This window comes from Petaurus breviceps, unplaced genomic scaffold, assembly GCF_028583685.1.
Source record: "Petaurus breviceps papuanus isolate PSGF00001 unplaced genomic scaffold, PetGlider_PUasm1.0 77, whole genome shotgun sequence".
Taxonomy (NCBI): Eukaryota; Metazoa; Chordata; class Mammalia; order Diprotodontia; family Petauridae; genus Petaurus; species Petaurus breviceps.
Window position 1 is genome coordinate 7047604 of NW_027186492.1, and position 17838 is coordinate 7065441.

A 17838-nucleotide genomic window follows, 5' to 3' on the forward strand; every position below is an offset into this window, starting at 1 on the left:
GGATGAAGCAGCCTTCAAGGAAATCTTCCCTTCTTCCCAGACCTCTAATTTCTGGATTTATTTTCATTTAGACTGGAGCTCTCAGACGCTCTGGGCTCAGTGCTACTCACTGGTCCTTCAGACTCGGGACTACATCAAGCAGACCCTGCCCCAAGAGCTCTCTCTGTTTACCCAGATCTTAAATGACAACCAATACCTAACCGTTCTGATTAGGATTTTGAGGAAGAAATCCAAGGGTTAGGAAGATGGGAATCAGGAATCTCACGGTTAGGGTAAGAGATTAATTGAGGGGAAAAACTTGGCCCGATTTGCAGGTAAAGTGGCTCCCGAATGTCTTATTCTCTACTAAGGGTACATACACACAGCACATGCCCTCTCACCTGGTTCAAGATACTTCTTCCTAGAGTATTGTTAATCGAGCTCCACTGCTGGGCTGGGTCCAGGGATGCGTTAGGGCTTCTGGGAGGAGCCTTCACTCCTACCATCCCTGTCCTGGAGTCCAGAGGTCTAATTAGTGTTTCCGCCAAAGGAAAAGGAAGAAACCTGCCTGTTCTCAGTGCCTCAGGGATTGTCTTCTGTTACTCTAGTAGCAGATTGCCTGAACATCTCGGCTGCGGCTGGTCTGGAGGAGCACGCAGGCTGGGAGGGAGTCAGGACTCCTGGGAGAAGTAACCCGGCGATCCCATGTCTCCTGCACTGTGTACATGCATGTGTGAATATGTTGGTCCTGTTTACTCGTGACCACTTCGGGCCCTACCTCCTTTTGCCCCCATGGGCCCCTGGTCAATCCACAGATTAGGTGGGCAGTTTGCATATCTGGCTTGGGCTGGATTAACTTTGTTAATGGGTTTAGGATTTGACTTCATCCACTGAAGCCCCACCAGGGTCAGAGAAAAGGGTCTGGACTAGGGAGTGATGTGAGAGCACTGGAGGTGTGGTGCTGGTGTCGGCTGTTTGGGTCTATGAGAGTATAAGCTGCAGCTGTGACCTCGTCCTCGCCACCGGTCCAAGTGCAAGCGCACTGGGCGGGCAGCGTACTGGGAGATCTGGGCCGAGAGCTCCCTTCCTCCTCGTCTAAGATTCACTGTTGCAGCGCGGGAACGCCCGGCACAGCTCCGCCCCTTCCTGCCCCGCTCCTCCTAGTTCAGGGGATGACCCCGCCCCTTCTTCCCATGGGAGGGGGCGTGGTCGCAAGGGGTCCTTAGGGCGGTGGCCACTGGGAGCGCTACAGGCAGAGCTTAGTCCAAGATGCACCCGGAAGGGGCGGGTCCTGGTCCGGAAGTCGCTGAACGGTGGCCCCGGAAGCCGCAGTGAGCGGGAGGCGGCGCGCCTGGGACGAGATGGCGACCGAGGGTGATGTAGAACTGGAGCTGGAGACCGAGCGGCCGCCGGAGAAGCCGCGGAAACATGACAGTGGCGCGGCCGACCTGGAACGAGTGACCGACTATGCAGAAGAGAAGGAGATCCAGAGCTCCAACCTAGAGACGGTGAGGGAGGGAGGCGGAGGCCTGGAGGGTGCTAGGGGTCTCGAGGCTCTGGACTGGGGGCAGGGAGTCGGGGAGGAGAGAGAGGCGGAGGTGGCCGCTTGGAGCCTAGCGGGCCCCAGCGTGTACGGCTCCGAATCTGACAGTGGAGATTCGGGGACGCAGAGCTGATGCCCCTGCCCGGCGTCTGTTCCTGCCCTAGGCGATGTCAGTGATTGGAGATCGGCGGTCCCGGGAGCAGAAGGCCAAACAGGAGCGGTAAGCGAGCGCCCCAGCCTTATTAGCACCTCGAACTATTCGACCCTTCGATGGAGGCTAGTCTCACCGGTTTCCCTTCCCCAGTGGGGCGGAAAATTGAGTTTGATTCCAGAGTAACTGGGAAGTTGTGGGCATCTTCACCAAATACTTGTGGAGTGCCAATTACATTTACAGACACAAATGTGACACTTAATAAGAGCATACATTATATGGCATTGACTTTGTGCCTGGCAATTCACTATTGATCCTCACAAGAACCCGTGGTGCTATTATTCCCATTTTACAGATGAGGAAACTGAGGCTGAGAGGTTAAGTGACTCGACCCAGGTCCCATAGCCAGTCAGTGTCCGAGGTCTGATTTGAATTCAGGCTTTTCCCATTGTGACTAGTTGGCCTTGCTTGATGATTCTTGTCTTTCTCCATCCTCTTCCTGGGTTCCCTTTGCTCTTGCTCTTTGGAGTCCCCAACTCCCTCAAGACTCAGATTAGTTGTTTACCTCCTAGGTAAGACCTTTCCATATCCTCATGGTTGTCAGTGCCCTGCTTCCCCCAACTACTTTGTAAGATTCTCAATTTCTGCTTTGTATCCCTAGTGCCTTGCTCTCAATAAATCCTTCCTGAACGAATGTGTTCACAAATAACTTTGCAGGGAGAAGGAACTGGCAAAAGTTACAATCAAGAAGGAAGATCTAGAACTAATAGTAAGTATTGTCCTGGAGATGGTTGACAGAAGTTCCAAAACAAAGCTTAATGTGGACAATTGTAGTTTTAGGGGTGGGAGGGGCTATGGAATATAGTACTATCTCTTGCCCAGAGTTGAGAAGATTGGACAGAGCATTTTCTGAAGTCTCTAAAAGAAAAGTAGTACTAGTTGTCTCTTGATGACAGTGTCTGACTTTATGGTATCTGCTGTGGACTGGAATGGACTTTTTGTGATACTTGTCACTTTTCCTGCAGATGACAGAGATGGAAATCTCACGGGCAGCAGCAGAACGGAGTTTGCGAGAACACATGGGAAATGTAGTAGAAGCTCTTATTACCCTTACCAACTAACCTTTGAATGGCCACACCTTGATGGACTTATTTATTGGAATAAAAGTTTCTTTCTTTCCCCCACCTTACTTTGTAGTATTTCATTGATAGACGGGGATCTAGAATGATAAAGTTATTGAAGCTTCTGGTTGTTGTGTCTTTTTATATTATCATTTTTGTTAATAAGGTTTTTTTTCTCTATAACTTGCAACCATCTCACGGCTCTGGAAGTTGTAAAGCAAGTTAAAAATGGAATACATGAGTTGCTTCTGTAAAGGGATATAAAGACAAGTGAAAACTTGATTTAAATATATACTAGCCATCTCACAACATTAGTGTAGCCCAAGCCATGTTTCTGTAATACGATAAATATCACTATCTCTGGTTAACATTCTACTGCAGTGAGGCCAAATGAGTTTCCTAAGGTTTAAAGCACGCTATGAGTAATACTAGTTGATAGTTATATTGAAATTTTAAAAGTGAAGTGGTTTAATTAAAGGTAAAATACTGTATTCCCAAGAGAAGTTTCAGAGTTGGGAAATTGTTTGGAATGTGGGACACATCTTTCCCTGAAACTAAATGAAGGAAAGCTAGTGCTTTTTATTTTTAAATTTAAATTTTATTTGCTTGTCAGGACAAAGAAAAAAAAAGGTGGGCCTTAAGTAAGAAAAAGGATAAAAAAGTAAAAAGAGTAAAAGCACTTTTATAAATTAAAGGTCATTATATCTGAATTGAATTTTTTATCTGCACCATAAAGTTCATTGGCAAGACTATATCATAGACTGTGGCACTACATTTATAGTAAATGAAATAACATTCCATTTATAGTAAATAACATTCAAGTCCAGAGAAACAGACAAGGTAGGGAAGTGTCAAAAACAGGTTTTTTAATAAGCCTGTTAGTATTTCTTCCAACTCTAAGGGGACACTATTATTTCTTTGTAACCCATGGTCCCAACTTGAGATGTAGAACCCAGAGTTTGCATGAGAAGTGATGAAACCAAGTCTAGGTTCTAGTCACCAAGCCCAGGCTTAGGCTCATACCTGGATGTTGCTTTTTCAGCATTAAAAATTCCTCTTGCAGTCCTTTGTTTTACGGTCCCTTTGGAATCATTAAAAAGGGTGCTAGGCTCAAAAGGTGCCAGACAGGAGGTTCTACTTGAGCAATCTTGGGAAAAAAACCCCAAAACAGACTTCCCCACGTGTCCATAGTCAGAGAAGTAGGTGGTTGAATCCTAAGTAGTTTTCCTCTTTTTGGCAGATGGTCTCTCAAATACATCTCGTACCCCAGCTGCTTTTTGCTTGAAGAACTTGGTATTTTGGGCACTTTCTTGACCCCAAGCTGAATCAAAGGAAGTGGTATCTTGATCCACAAGGTGGGTGTATTTGGTTCTGCCCGACCGTCCAAAGTTCTTGACCTGAAGGGCGAGATAATAAGCAACAACATTATATGCTGAAACGACTCCCGTCCTTAATAAATTTGTCTCTCCACCATACTGTGTCTCCCATACCTGCATAACTTTGGGAAGAATAGTCTTATTGAAATGATCCTCCAGGGTGGGAGCACTGAAATCTCTCTTGTATACTTCTTCATCTTCATCCTGCAGATAAGAAAAGACCCATATCAAGTCTGTGGTCAGAATATATATCATACCTTCTAGTAAAATAAATGCTTAACATTTTAACATACACCATTATGGGGCAACATAGAGGGTACTGCTACCCTTAAAGAGCTTACAAACTAGCCTGGAAGGTAATATGAAACAAAATAAACGACATAATATCAAAGCAGGTGCTAAAGATTAGGGAAGTGCTGTGGAAATTAAATGTAAAGGGAAAAATCACAGTGGGGTAGTTACTCAAGGAGAGCTTGGCGGAAGAGCTAACACTTGTTTCAAGTACACAAACAAGTCTGGAAGCTTCCTTGACACATCTTTCTACTTTCCCAGTGGACGTCTTTATTAAAGGCTCTAAGCCAGAGCAACAAACTAGAAATTCTGGATTATGTTATAAAAATACAAGCAACTACCTCAGGACCTAGGCAGCTACGGTAGCTGGTGCATAGATAAGAGTGCCAGGTCTGGTCAAGAAGACTCATCTTGCTGAGTTCAAATCTGGGCTCACATACTTAGTAGCTGTGTGATTGTGGACAAACCCTATTTGCATCAGTTTCCTCATCTGTAAAACCAGCTGGAGAAGGAAATGGCAAACCACTCCAGTATTTTTCCCAAGAAAATCCCACATGGGCTCACAACTCAAACTGCTTGAACAATCTGAGTGCTTAAGAAGTTTTCACAGGGCCCCAAAACCCCAACTGTTCCTCAAGCATTTTGATATAAGTCAACCTGCTTCACCCTTTGTGAGTCACTTTTTGTATAGACTCAAAAGTAGTAAGCAGATGAGAATGTGTATCTGAAAAGAATTGCCTTTCATATACTATCAAACTATTATTCTACTTTCTAACTTCATTTAGCCCTGGCCTATCCTATCAGTAGATAATCTGCTGAGAAAAGAAGCCAGTACTCATTTTTAGACAGCACAAGAAATGGTCCATAATCTCCTGGCAAACCAACAGCTAGAAAAATCTAAATAAAAGATTGTAGGCTCAATGCTGAAATTGACTTTGGGAAGGAAGCAAGCCAATTCTCACTGAAGCTCATCACTTAGTTTGACTAACAATTGGAGAGGGTAAGTTTTGGTGCTAATGGGACTGTTTAAGGCTGTTGGGACATAGTTTCCAGAGCTCTAATATTCCACACCACCCTTTTAAGATAGAATCACTTTTAAAATTATATCCTGTATGAGTAACAGCTCTGAATAATGCCATTCTGTGTTCGGTTAGGCCTGCACCAGAGATATGGTTAGTGCTAAAATACCATCTAACAAAGAATCAACTCATTTCTGATCTGACTTTGCCCTTTACAAATGGGAAAATGGTACTGTCCCATAAAATCCATCCCTTTCTATTAATCTCAGAACCATTCCCTGGCAGTTAAGAATGAAAGAAAATGGATTTCTGCCACTCAAAAATGGTTTAGGCCAGGTGATCTCAAGTTATTGAAACAATTCATTTTGGGTATAGGTATGAGATAAGTCAGTTTGACTTACTGTCCATAGAAAAGCAAGTTTGTTCTATCCTTAGGACCATAGTATGGCACTACAGTGCAATAGTAAGCCGTTTTTCTCTACTGAGTATTAGTATTTTAGAGGCAACTTCTTGCCTCCCTATTAAAAAAAGAAAGATCAATGCCCTTCACCAAACAAAAGAAAACTAACCATCAAGAAGGAAGGTAGGATCATAAGTCTAGTGCTAGAAGGGACCTAAGAGGCCATCTAGTTCAACTTCCTTATTTTACAGATGAGGAAACTGAGGACTAGGGAAATCAAATGATTTGCTCAAGGTACTACAGGTGGTAAATGTCTGAGGCTGGATTTGACCCAAGCCTTTGACCAGAGAGTGCTCTTTCCACTGTATTACAGGTAATACTTATGTTCGTGGGGAAAAAAGAGTTTTCCTGATTTTCCTCTTTCCTTCCTTACCATGAAGAAAGCACCCCGGTGATAATACTTCTGCAAGAACTTGTATTTGCCCTTAACAGCTTTGTTGGTAATAACTTTGCCATTTGCTCGGAGTTCAGCTCGTCTTTCCTCTTCTGTCAGGTTTCGCATACGTTCAATCTCTGCTTTCTCCTTCTCGATCCTGTTCAGGCCAGAAAATTATCAATGCTGGTTCAGTTTATTTTAAACTTTAGGCTATAAAAGTAAGACAGTGTCTACTCCTTTCCTCCAAGCGAGTCTACCATACTAGTCCCTGCCTTTGGTGAGCCAAGCTCCAAAAGCCAGGTGTAGGAGATATTTACATGTCTTCAACAATTAGGATACTGTGGAAAGAAATGCTCCAGAAGGGTACTTGGGGTTGTGTGGGCAAATCCATCTCCCTAGGAGAATGTTTCCCAGTGTTTTAAAATTAGTCTTACTAATTTACTACCATGGTACCATGGGCAACAGCAACTCTTTACAACATACATTCTACTTGTTCCTAAAAGTTTTGAGACATTTAAAAAAAAATCAAAGTGAATGAAATTTAATTTTTATGAGAATTTGGTGACATCCTGTAAGATAATAATAGATCTCGTATCAACATCACAAAGCCGAATTTAGGAAACAGCCCTTAACTTTATTACTCCATGATTTGCTGAAATAATGGGTTTTCAATGCTTGGACCTATGAGACCCTGGTGGGCTATAGAGTTATTGGCAAGGAGTCTGGCACTCCATACACAAGCAATTATCTTTTGTAGACATTATCTATCTATATGTAGACATATCTATCTATCTATCTATTCACCCATCCACCCATCCAAATATTCTCCAAATGAATATAAATGTTGTGATTAGGTGTTTTTAAAAGCATTACTGAATTCATAGCAACTTTTCATATTTTCTCAATCAATGAATACTAACAGTATAATTACTTTGGGAGGAGAGGAAATTAATTTTTTGATGTTAAAAAGGTGTCCCTTTATACAAAAAGATTAGGACAGAGTTTGCTAATGTTTGATCTGTTAATTTGGTCAAAAAAAATTTTTTTATAACTTTCAATATAACTGGTTTACCTTGTAAAATCCTGTGTCTTTTATTTTACATATTTAAAAATTTTCTGAGAAGGTATCCATAAGATTCCCAGACTGCCAAAGGAATCCATGACACGAAAAAAGTTTAGGACCCCTTACTCTAGAAGGAGTTATAGACATAGGGACATAGCCAGTTGCTCAATGCCCTCATTTGATGGTTTGCCCATCTTCTCTGAATAATGTTTCTCCCCAAGTGGCAGACACAAATAGTTATTGATTCTTCTTAGATAAAAGGTACAGTAACTGTTCTGTTGCCAACAGGACACTAAGGTCACGGGCCTCACACCTGTTATGTTCTCACTATCAAAGGGCAGCTCGTCCTGTTACTCACGCTTCTCGATCCTCTCTGTCCCGCTTGATCCTTTTTAGCTCCCGAACTTTCCATGCCTCATATTCCTCCTCATCATTCTCGTCATCTGTATTGAGTGCATCTAGGGCAGCAAGGGAACGTTTGTTTTCCTCCAGTTCCTTCTTTGTCTCCTCTTCCACGATCTAGATAGGAAAAACCGTTCAGTCCACAGTTCACAGTTGATGAGGTAGTTCTCATGGGATAACCCCAGGCTAGCCCTCCACCCAATGCTTCTCAAAAACCCCATCGTGGCACCTTGAGTGTATACTTGCGCCTCTCTTCAGCCAGACGTTTTGCTTCCTGCTCCAACTCCTTTTGTTTCAGTGCTTCTGCCTCACGCTCTTGAACTGTTACTCGGTCCTTCCTGTAGCAAGAATATCCTATTAATATTCTAAAGCTCCTATGTATTAGCATGCATCTATTCTGAATCAGATTCCATCCTATCAGAGCCACGCAATCCAAGGGTACAGTTCTCTTTCAGAAGCTACACAGTTAACTGTGGGACCTTACAAAAGCAATGTTCCATTGATCTCAGGGTGTTCAATGCTTATCTCAAGCAATTAGTAAATTATTGGTCCTCAAGTAGTAGAAACTCTAATGGTTAAGATGAAGAAATTATAAATTAGAATTCTTGGGTTTCTACCCAAATTTTGTCCACTAAATGCTAAGAAACTCTGGGCAACTGCAACTGTTCTCCAAAACCCTCACAAAGATGATAGGGAGGTGACTTTAGATCCAGGGACCCTCCTAACACTTTCCTCATCCATCTTAATGTTTTCTGAGCTTATAGTCAATATATATTTCACCTTGATGCTCCTCTAAGTCAAAGAACTGGGCTTCAAAAGGTCTGTGATAGACTACTAGCCCTTTGTCTCCTGTGGTCCAAGCCTGGAAGGTTTTGTACTTACTTTCGAATGAAGACTGGCTTGAGGCGGGGTTCCATTTCATCTTCACTGTCTGTATATTCTTCATACTCGGACTCTGATTCTGATTCTTCACCAGAATGGCCTTCATCCTCAACTTCCATGACTTCCATTTCCTCATTTTTTCTCTCCTGTGCTCGCTGACGCATCATGCCACGCCGCCACTCAATTTCCTGTCAGGGCCAAACAGAGTGGTCACCAGTATGGCCTCTACCTGCTCACAATGGCTTCCACTTCCCCGACCATGCCCTTCCTTTACCTCATCATCAATTTCTTCCTCCTCTTCCTCACTACTGTCTTCTCGCTCCATTCGCCTTGCATCTCCTTCTACTTCAGAATCACTTTCTCCCACCACTTCAGGCTCTACTATTTTCCGATGCCGAGCCAACCTACAAGAGAGTCACATCCTCCAGTACACAGTACGTTAATGCCAGCAACATTTTAAAGTAGGGGCACAGGTTTGCATTTTACCACCCATTCTATCCTTAAATTGGCTCATCCTGATTTGGGGTTTTATCAGTACAGGAAAATCATGAGGAATTCTACCCAGGGTCACAGAAACAGTGTTAGGTTTTATTTAAAGAATTTCCCCTCCCTCAACAGGTGGTGTGAGCACAATTGTCAATACCACTCCCACTACCCAAAGAGAAAACTGAGGCACAGAGAATTTACAAAGTTTTACCCAAGACTTCAGTGAGAAAACATGTAATCATGTTGGCCCTAGGAAACACAAGCTTTAGGGTATGAAGCAGTGGCTTCTCAAAAGGAATATGGCTGGCCAATGTTCTAGTATATAGAAAGATCTTTGCTGACAGACTCTTTGTTATGTGGGATCCTTTATATGATACTAATCTAAACAACATTAATATAATTACCCTCCCACAACAATAGCTACCTTTAAGATAGGTGGATAAATAAAAGTATCCTGATGAGTTCTCTTAATTCTTTAACATTTCTGTTAAATAGACTTTTCTTCACTCAATCAATGCTTTTTATTCTCTTAATGAGTTAAGCAAGGTCCCAGGGTAGAGAGTGCATGTGGGCTTGTGTTTTATGATTTTCTAGATCATAACACATCCTAAGGGGTTCAGATACAGGGGAGCACAGCTCTGATCGTTACCTTTCTTCAACATCTTCACTAATGCGGTTCTGCAAGCGCCGAAGCCGGGGATCGCTAGGTGAGTCTTCTTCCTGTTCCTCAGGTTCTGCTTCTTGCTCTTTGGCTTTCTTGATGAACTGAAATTCTTCGTCCTCTTCATCTGAGGACTCCATAGGGGCATAGTCTGGCCTCTTCCCAGAAACATAACGTTTCACCTTCACTTTTTCCATTGAAATTTCCCCTGGATGAAGAAAGTAACTCATCAGGTTCCAAAGGACTCTTTGCAAACAACCCTCCAATCCCCCAGGTCTTTCATAAGTTAGTGACTGACATTGCAATCACAACACGAAAACTTATCTGTAACACTAGTTCCATCTCTTAATCTCTAGTAAATTCTATGAACTTATTTATTCTTTTGTGTTAGCACTGAGGGGAGATACATTGAGTTCATAGGATAGTATCTGGAACTAGAAGGGACTTTAGCCCATGAGTTCTTAACCACAGACAACTTAAGACAATATGGGCTTACTGATGAGTTTTAGCAGCTGACATGACTAGTTCTATGCATAAAGAACATAAGTCTATCAATTGTGTAAAGGATGTGTAGGACAGGGTGGAAGCTAGAAGATGTATTAGGAAGCTCTTGAATGGTCTAGGCAGACAGCAAGGTGGGTCTATACTGTACTCTGGTAATGGGAAAAAGGGGTAGGAGGAATATGAGAGATGACAGAGATGGAAGTAACACGTCTTGATACCTGATTGGCTATGAAACATAAAAAAAGTGTCAACAATAACACCATGGTTCTGGACTGGACAAATGATGGAGTTATTGAAATAATGAATTTGGGCAGAGGAACAGATTTTGGAAAAATAAGTTTGATTTCAGATCTTTTAGTTTGAGATGTCTTTGGGACACAAAAGTAGAGATTATAGATAGAGAGAGTTTAGAGCTCAGGGCTATACACTTGGGAATTATCTGTGTAGAGGTAACAGTGAATGAGATTATTAGGTGAGAGACTGTAGAGAGAACAGAAGAAGGCTCAGAACAGATGGTCAGGGAGATGGGGAATTACTAAAGGAATCAGAGAGGTAGTTTATTTCATCACAACACAAGTGTGACATTTCTGATGGTAAGTAGAAGAAAGAGTTACATAGAAGGGAACTGGCCAACAAGTATTGAATGTTGCAGAGTGTTCTTGGAGGATGAGGACTAAAAATTGACATTTGATTTGATGATTACGATTGGGGGGGCTTTGAAAGTACAGTTCTGATAGAGAAGGTAGTAAGGAAGTGGAAGTATTAGGTGAAAGCAATAGTTCTGCATTTCTAACTTGCTGCTAGACACTCTGCCAGCCCCACAAAATCAAAATGTCTAAATCTAATAATTTTTCCTTACCTCAGCTGCACCCCTACCTGACTTTCTATTTTTATTATAATTCTGGCTTAAAACTTTAGTCTTTAACTCTGCCCTTTCCTTTGTTCATAGATCTAGTCAGTGGCCAAGTCTTCTTAATTCTTCCTTCCTTAATATCTTTCAAATTCACCCCTTCATTTCCATTTCTACAACTTCTATCCTAGTTCAAGCCCCTATCTAGACTGCTGTAATTGTTTAACTGGTCTTGTCTTTAGTTTTTGACCCTTCCAATCCATCTGCACACTGATCTAAGATAAATTTTCCAAAATATCATTGTTTGACCCAATGTCCTCCAACCTTTAATGGCTCCATGACTGCCTATTAAATTTTGTTATTTGATATTTTATTGAATCTCTTTAGCTTCAATATTATCATTCCACTGAAACTGCTCTCTCTAAACTTATCTATGTTCTCTTAGTTGCCAAATGCAATGGCCTTTTCTTAATCCTCACTCTCCTTGATCTCTCTGAAGCCTCTGACACTGTTGATCACTTACCCCTTCTTGATGCACTCTTCTCTTCTAGGTTTTGGGGACACTACTCTCTCCCGTTTCTCTTCCTATCTGACTAGTTCTTCTGTCTCTTTTGCTGATCTTCTTCCAGATCACATCTTTTAACCATAATGTCATTATGGGTTCTGTCCTGGGCCCTTTCCTACATTTCACTTGATGTCATCAGCACCCATGGATTTAATTACCACCTCTATGCTGATAACTCTCAAAACGATCTATTCTGCCCCAATCTCTCTGCTGACCTTTAATCTTGGATCTCCATTTGTCTTAAAGACATCTCAAAACAGATGTCCAGTAGACATCTTAAACTCAAAGTATGTCCAAAATAGAACTTTATCTTCCCCCTAAGGACTTGATCCCTTCCACACCCCCTGCCACCAATGTAGAGGGCAACACCATCCTTCCAGACCTTCAGGCTGGCAACCCGGGAGTCATCCTGAACTCCTCACTATCTATACCCCTCCCATATCCAAGCTGGTGCTAAAGCCTCTGTCAATTTCACCTTTGCAGTATCTCTTGAATATGGTCCCCTTCTCTTCTCTGACACTGCCACCAACCTGCTGCCCTCATTACACCACACCTGGATTACTGTAATAATCTGTTGGTGGATCTGCCTGCCTCCACTAACTCTGTTGTAAATATTTATCTAAGTATCTCATTCCACCATTCTCCCCTCCCCAGTGAGATCGTAAGCTTCCTGAGGGCAAGGATCCTCTACTTTATAAGTGTGTACACTGCACAGTTTCTTTTATAACCAGAGACCGTTTGCTGAATAAGCGGAGGAAGAAGACGGGGTATGTGCCAGTCCCTGCGGTGAGGGCCACGAACTTAGCGTGCCGGGGTTCGGGGGAGGTTTGGGAGGAAAGTTGGTCTCATGAGTAAATGGGACTAAGGAGGAAACTGATGATGGGAAGTTCAAAGTGATGAGGATGAGGGACAGGCTCAAGGAAGCGCTGAAGGAAAACCAGAAATTAAGGGGCCCGGCTCTGGCTTAGTATACATAGAGTAGTAGTCTGGGGTCGAAGGGTGAGGGGGTCGCTGCCTGTCGGAAAACCCGACGGGAAGGGTCTTAGGCCCCTTACCTTTCTCATTGCGAACTGGGACGGCCCCAGCCGTTGAATGAATGGGGGGCTGCTTCATGAGGGCGCTCGGAACTGACATGATGGCAATAGCGGCTGCAGCTGCCGAAGTCCCCGAATCTGAGAGGAGAAACAGTCAAAACAAGCAAAGTAAAACGACCTCCCTTCTCTTTCGGACGTAGCAACGAGTCCGCGAGAAGTGAGGAACCGGAAGTACACAACAGAGCGCTCGATCGGTGAATTGTGGGATCGTGGATGACTTAGGAGACGGCCCTGGGAGGCGAGTGCGCAGGCTATCAGTACGCAGGCGTCAGGTCACGTGGCCGTCAGATTAGGGCGGTGCCTGCGCCTGCGGGCGGGAAATCCGTTTTTTCCTCCAGTGCCCTCTCCCTTTCCCTCGCGGGTTCGCAAGAAGGGAGCAGAAATCTCAGGTGGGACTTTGGGTGTCGGAAAAGGATACTTCGGTGAGGAGTGGGAGCTGGTTTCTTGTTGGTTCGAGAGGTGGAATAGTCCCCTTTGCAGGGGAAAGCATGCGGCATTGGCTTGGCCGTGGCCCTGACCAGGAGAAGATGACTGGGTTGTGAGCCTTGGCTCCACCACTAGCTTTCGAGGTCATAGGTTCCAGAGTTGGAAGGGGACTTTAAAAATCGTTTAAGGCTAAGGAGTGGCATTTTATAGGTGGTTGAGAGTCTCTGTGGAGCAGTGCATTCCAACAGTGGCCCAGTAGCACCTGGATTCAACTGGTTTGAATGTTGTGCTTTTTTTTTGCCTTTTTGAGGGGCAGTTGGGGTTAAGTGACTTGCCCAAGGTCACACAGCTAGTTTTTGTGTTAAGTGTCTGAGGGGGGATAGCTTAGTAAGGACCTGCTTAAGGGTATGATTCATTTTCTCTACTTTACCAGAGGATTTTGGATTCCAGGCTGAGTGGAGGTGGTAATTGATTTTAACTGTCTTTGCCACTGCCTGTGTTATCTGTGAAATAAAAGCTGGGCCATTGTCGCTCTGTAAGGAACCAGGCAAGCCAAAATGAGGTATGATTTCCTTTAATGGGAACTTTGATACTTCCTGAGCCTTTTCAATTCTGCAAGGGGAAGCTTCTACCCAATTAGTAAAGGTGTCAACAAAAACCAGAAGAAATTTGAAACTCTTACATGGGAGCATATGTGTCAAATCTATCTGTCAGTCTTCTCCTAGGTGGGTACCCCTCCTCTGAACAGGTTTTAAAAGGGGAGCAGGTTTGACTGCCCCTTCAGGATTCACCTGAGCACAGGTTGGGCAGGCCCAACAGACTGGTCTGATGGTTTCTCCTAGCTTACTGCCAGTAAAAATGGGCTTTATCAGAGATTGGAGGGCATTCTTCCCTAGGTGTGTGGCCTGGTGTAAGCCAAAAAGAAGCTTCCACTGACTTTCCTCTGGAATAAGAAGTTGTTCTGAGGGTGTTTGAAACCACCCAGAGGAGGAAAGAGTATCCCCTTTCCTTAGCAAGGGCCTGTTGCTGAGGGCTGTATGAAGGGGTGAAGGAATGGGGGAGCTGTGGGAGTAGAGGAGCCAGTATAGTCAACTGCCAGGCGATTTCCCACAGCCTGATCAGGAGATCAGGAGATCAAGGAGAACTCAAGACCACCCTTTCTGGTGGTCTTTGCAAAAGATAACAGCTACTTCAGAGGGCTTTTGAACAGCTTGGAGGAAATGTGAAATCTCTTGTGCATGTTTAATAGGGGATTTTTTTGCTGTCAGGTATCTCCTTTTTTTCCAAATTGCTCCATGGGCATGTAGAACATGGAAAGCATATTTTGAGTCAGTGAAAATGTTTACTTGTTTATTTTCCCCTAGCTCTAGAGCTCTGGTGAGTGCTATCAATTCTGCCTTCTGGGCAGAGGTCCCAGGGGGCAGGGGTTTGGCTTCTATGGTTTGGTAGAGGCTGACCACTGAATATCCACTTTTCCTGACCCCTCGTTCAATAAAGCCTGAACCATCTGTGTACCAGACTGCTTCAGGATTCGGAAGAGGAGAATGACTTGAAGTCAGCTTGACTGGCATAAACACAGTCCAAGGTCTCCTTACAATCATGAATCAGGACATCTGAGTGGGCACTGTCTGGGAGGAGGGTTGCTGGGTTAAGTGTGTGGCACACCCAAAGGGTTAGGTCAGGGGTATCTAAGAGCAAAGCTTGATATTTGTTGAGCCTGCCACTAGCCAGCCATTGGTGGCCCTTTGCTTCCAGGATGCTCGATGGGGAATTAGAACTTCCAGGGGCTTAGTTTAGAGACTTCCTCAATTAGAATGGCTGTTGCAGCTACTACCCAGAGGCATGCAGGCCATCCCACAGCCAGGAGTCTAATTGTTTTGAAAAATAGGCAGCTGGCCTGGGGTCAGGTCCTAGGGACTTATTGAGAAGGGATTCATATTTCTATCTTTCTCCAACGCCAACATTGACTATATTTCTATCTTTTGCTGTCTTTCCCACTTTTGCAAGGTGTGAGGTTAATGAAATTTCAGGGTTGTTTTGATTTGCATCTTTTATTACTCATTATTTGAATCATTCTTTCATATAGTTCTTAGTAGATTGCAATTCTTTTGAGATCTGTTTGTTCATATTCTTTGGCCATTTATCTGTTGGAAATTGCTTTTGGTCATAATATATCTGATAATTGTTTACATACCTTGTGTACCAAAACCCCTTATTAGGAAAACTTGATACCAAGATTTTTCCCCATGTCACTACTTTCCTCCTTGTCTTAGGTGCATTCATTTTATTTGTATGGAAGTCTTTTAATTTCATGTAAACAAAATTATCTGTTTTAGCTTTTGTAATTGCTTTTGTCCCTTTTTGGTTAAAAGTACATTTCCTTCCCATAACTGGGAGAAGTATATGATTTTCTTCTGTTCTAATTTTTTTTTTGGCATGATCTTTGATATTAAGGTTATATATTAATGTAGAATGTAATGTGGAATAGAGAGAGTGTTGATCTGAGACCAACTTTTGCTAGTCTCCTTTCTCTTTTTCCCAGCAATTTTTATCATGTAGGGAGTTTTTTGCTAAGTTCTTTATATTTTCTGCTTTGTCAGACACTGAGTTTTTGAATTATATACAGTGTAGTGCTGAATTTTTATCTTTTTTTTTTTTTTTTTGCTATCTCCAGCAATATAATGGTTGTAAGGATTGTGACTTTGTAACTGAAAGAGAACTCCCTCATTTTATAAATGAGGAACCTGAGGCTTAGAGGGGAAGTGGATTGCCCAAGGGCACACAGGTTTTTTGATTTGTCCTTTTTTCATCATTAAGGATTTTCAACATCTTTTCATGTATTTCTTTTCTTTCTATTTTTTTTAAGCAGTTGGGGTTAAGTAACTTGCTCAAGGTTACATGGCCATTTGTGTGTGTGTGTGTTAAGTATCTGAGGCTGGAACTGATCTTGGGTCCTCCCGACTCCCAGCCAGCCTAGCTGCCCCTTTTCATGTATTTCTTAACCTGTATTTTCTTCAAAAATTGTTTATGACCTTTGGCCATTCCTCATTGGGAAGTGTGAATTAGTTTTATAGCTGTGTATTAGTTCCTTATATGTTCTGGAAGACAAATCTTTATCAGATACATTCATCACACATCTGTTTCCTTTGTATTTTATATGTTTTTAATTTCTTGTTTAAAATCTTTTTATATTTCATAATCAAACACACTTAACTTTGTCCACCAATCTCTTCCTCTTTTTTGGTTTGAAAAAAAGTTTTTTCTTTCCATTATTGGGACAAATATATCTTTTCTTTGCAGTTGTTTATGATTTGTAAGAATACTTAGATCACATTTTCTAATTGTCTAATAGACTTTTCAAAGCTTTTATCTTCTCATTAGAAATGAATGTGACTACCTTGTGGATACCATACTTTCTTGGTTTTTCTACTTCTTTCACTGTCTTTATCCTCTTTGTGGTATTACCCATTTTTATATTTTTGGCTCTCTCTCTTCTTTATACTATTTCTCTTGGCAATTTGATTAATCCCTACCACTATAGCTTCCAATTTACAGAGATGGCTCACCTGACTCCTCTTTTATCTCCATCTTTGTGCAGAATATCTCTAAGTAATTTTCCACTGGCAATTGAAATTCAGTATCTCTAAACCTGGGCTGTTACCAAAACACAGTTGTTTACTATAAACATTTTTTTAAAAAGCCAATTAATCTTTTACTTTGCTCTAGTCAGACCAAATCTGGACTATTACCTGTAGTTTTGGGTCACCAAAACACATTATAACTGAACAAACTGTGCATAATTTCAGGGAGGACATGGATAAGCTAATGAATGTTCAGTAGAGATAGAACAGGATGGTGAAGGGCCCCGATTTCACGTTATATGAAGAAGGCCTGCCTGTTCAAGGAATTGCTGATGGATGTTTTCCTTGGAACCTTAAGAGACTAGTTACACTTCTTCCAAGTTCTTTTCAGTTCTTGTGGCTACCGAGGCTTTTCTCAGTGAAGTTTGTTACCCTCATGTTCATAATCTTAAATCATTTCTAAAAGAAAATAGACTTGTTCTTCACCTCTGAGGGCAGAAATAGGAGTAATGAGTAGACATTGCAGAGGCAAATTTAGCTTGGTGTTTATTTAGAGTTATCCAAAAGTACAGATTTTGAGTTTCCTTGAAGTGGAGACTTTCAGGCAGAGGCTGATTGGCCATTTGTTCCAATGTTAAAGAAGGAATTATTTTCCAGGTGCCAGTTGGACTAGGTGGATACTGAGGTCCCTTTAAACTCTGAGAATCTGCAATTCTGTGTTAACAGGCTCATATGTATATGCTGTTTTAAGGTTTTCAAAGCACAACAACCCAAATGACAAAGGGGAGTACTCTTCCATTTGGAGGATAAGTAAACAAAGGTCCCGTAAGATTGCCCAAGACCACAAAGGCATGAAGTTTACAAGACAAGCTTTTAATGTAGCTTTCCAACTCCAGGTCCAGAGGATGTCTAGGATCTAGACCCTCTGAAACTAATTGTTCAGGCAGGAGAAAGGCAGGGTTTGTTCCCCAGCAGAGGCTGGAGCTCTGGATTGAGCCTCCCCATTTC

General features: G+C 42.5%; 3 protein-coding genes across 3 annotated transcripts in view; 1 reads left to right on the forward strand and 2 right to left on the reverse strand.

Annotated features, from left to right (window-relative positions):
- SERINC4 (serine incorporator 4) overlaps positions 1-1069 on the reverse strand; it is a 5301-nt gene extending 4232 nt beyond the window's left edge. Inside the window, exons 1-2 of the mRNA XM_069105670.1 lie at positions 360-1069; positions 111-163 (exon numbers count right to left, since the gene is read on the reverse strand). Of these exons, the coding sequence (XP_068961771.1) occupies positions 111-163; positions 360-485 (179 nt within the window). The 5' untranslated portion in view covers positions 486-1069. The remainder of the gene's footprint in view (positions 1-110; positions 164-359) is intronic.
- A 193-nt stretch (positions 1070-1262) lies between these two features.
- On the forward strand, positions 1263-2857 carry HYPK (huntingtin interacting protein K). The gene is made up of 4 exons (XM_069105923.1): positions 1263-1487; positions 1687-1742; positions 2391-2442; positions 2699-2857. The coding sequence occupies exons 1-4, from the start codon at positions 1341-1343 to the stop codon at positions 2792-2794; spliced, it is 351 nt and encodes a 116-aa protein (XP_068962024.1). The 5' UTR covers positions 1263-1340; the 3' UTR covers positions 2795-2857.
- Positions 2858-3370: 513 nt separating this feature from the next.
- MFAP1 (microfibril associated protein 1) lies at positions 3371-13029 on the reverse strand. The gene is made up of 9 exons (XM_069105922.1): positions 12785-13029; positions 9799-10018; positions 8938-9067; positions 8664-8851; positions 8011-8119; positions 7738-7898; positions 6314-6473; positions 4285-4374; positions 3371-4191 (listed from the first exon to the last, which is right to left on the reverse strand). The coding sequence occupies exons 1-9, from the start codon at positions 12861-12863 to the stop codon at positions 4009-4011; spliced, it is 1320 nt and encodes a 439-aa protein (XP_068962023.1). The 5' UTR covers positions 12864-13029; the 3' UTR covers positions 3371-4008.
- Positions 13030-17838: the final 4809 nt, after the last annotated feature.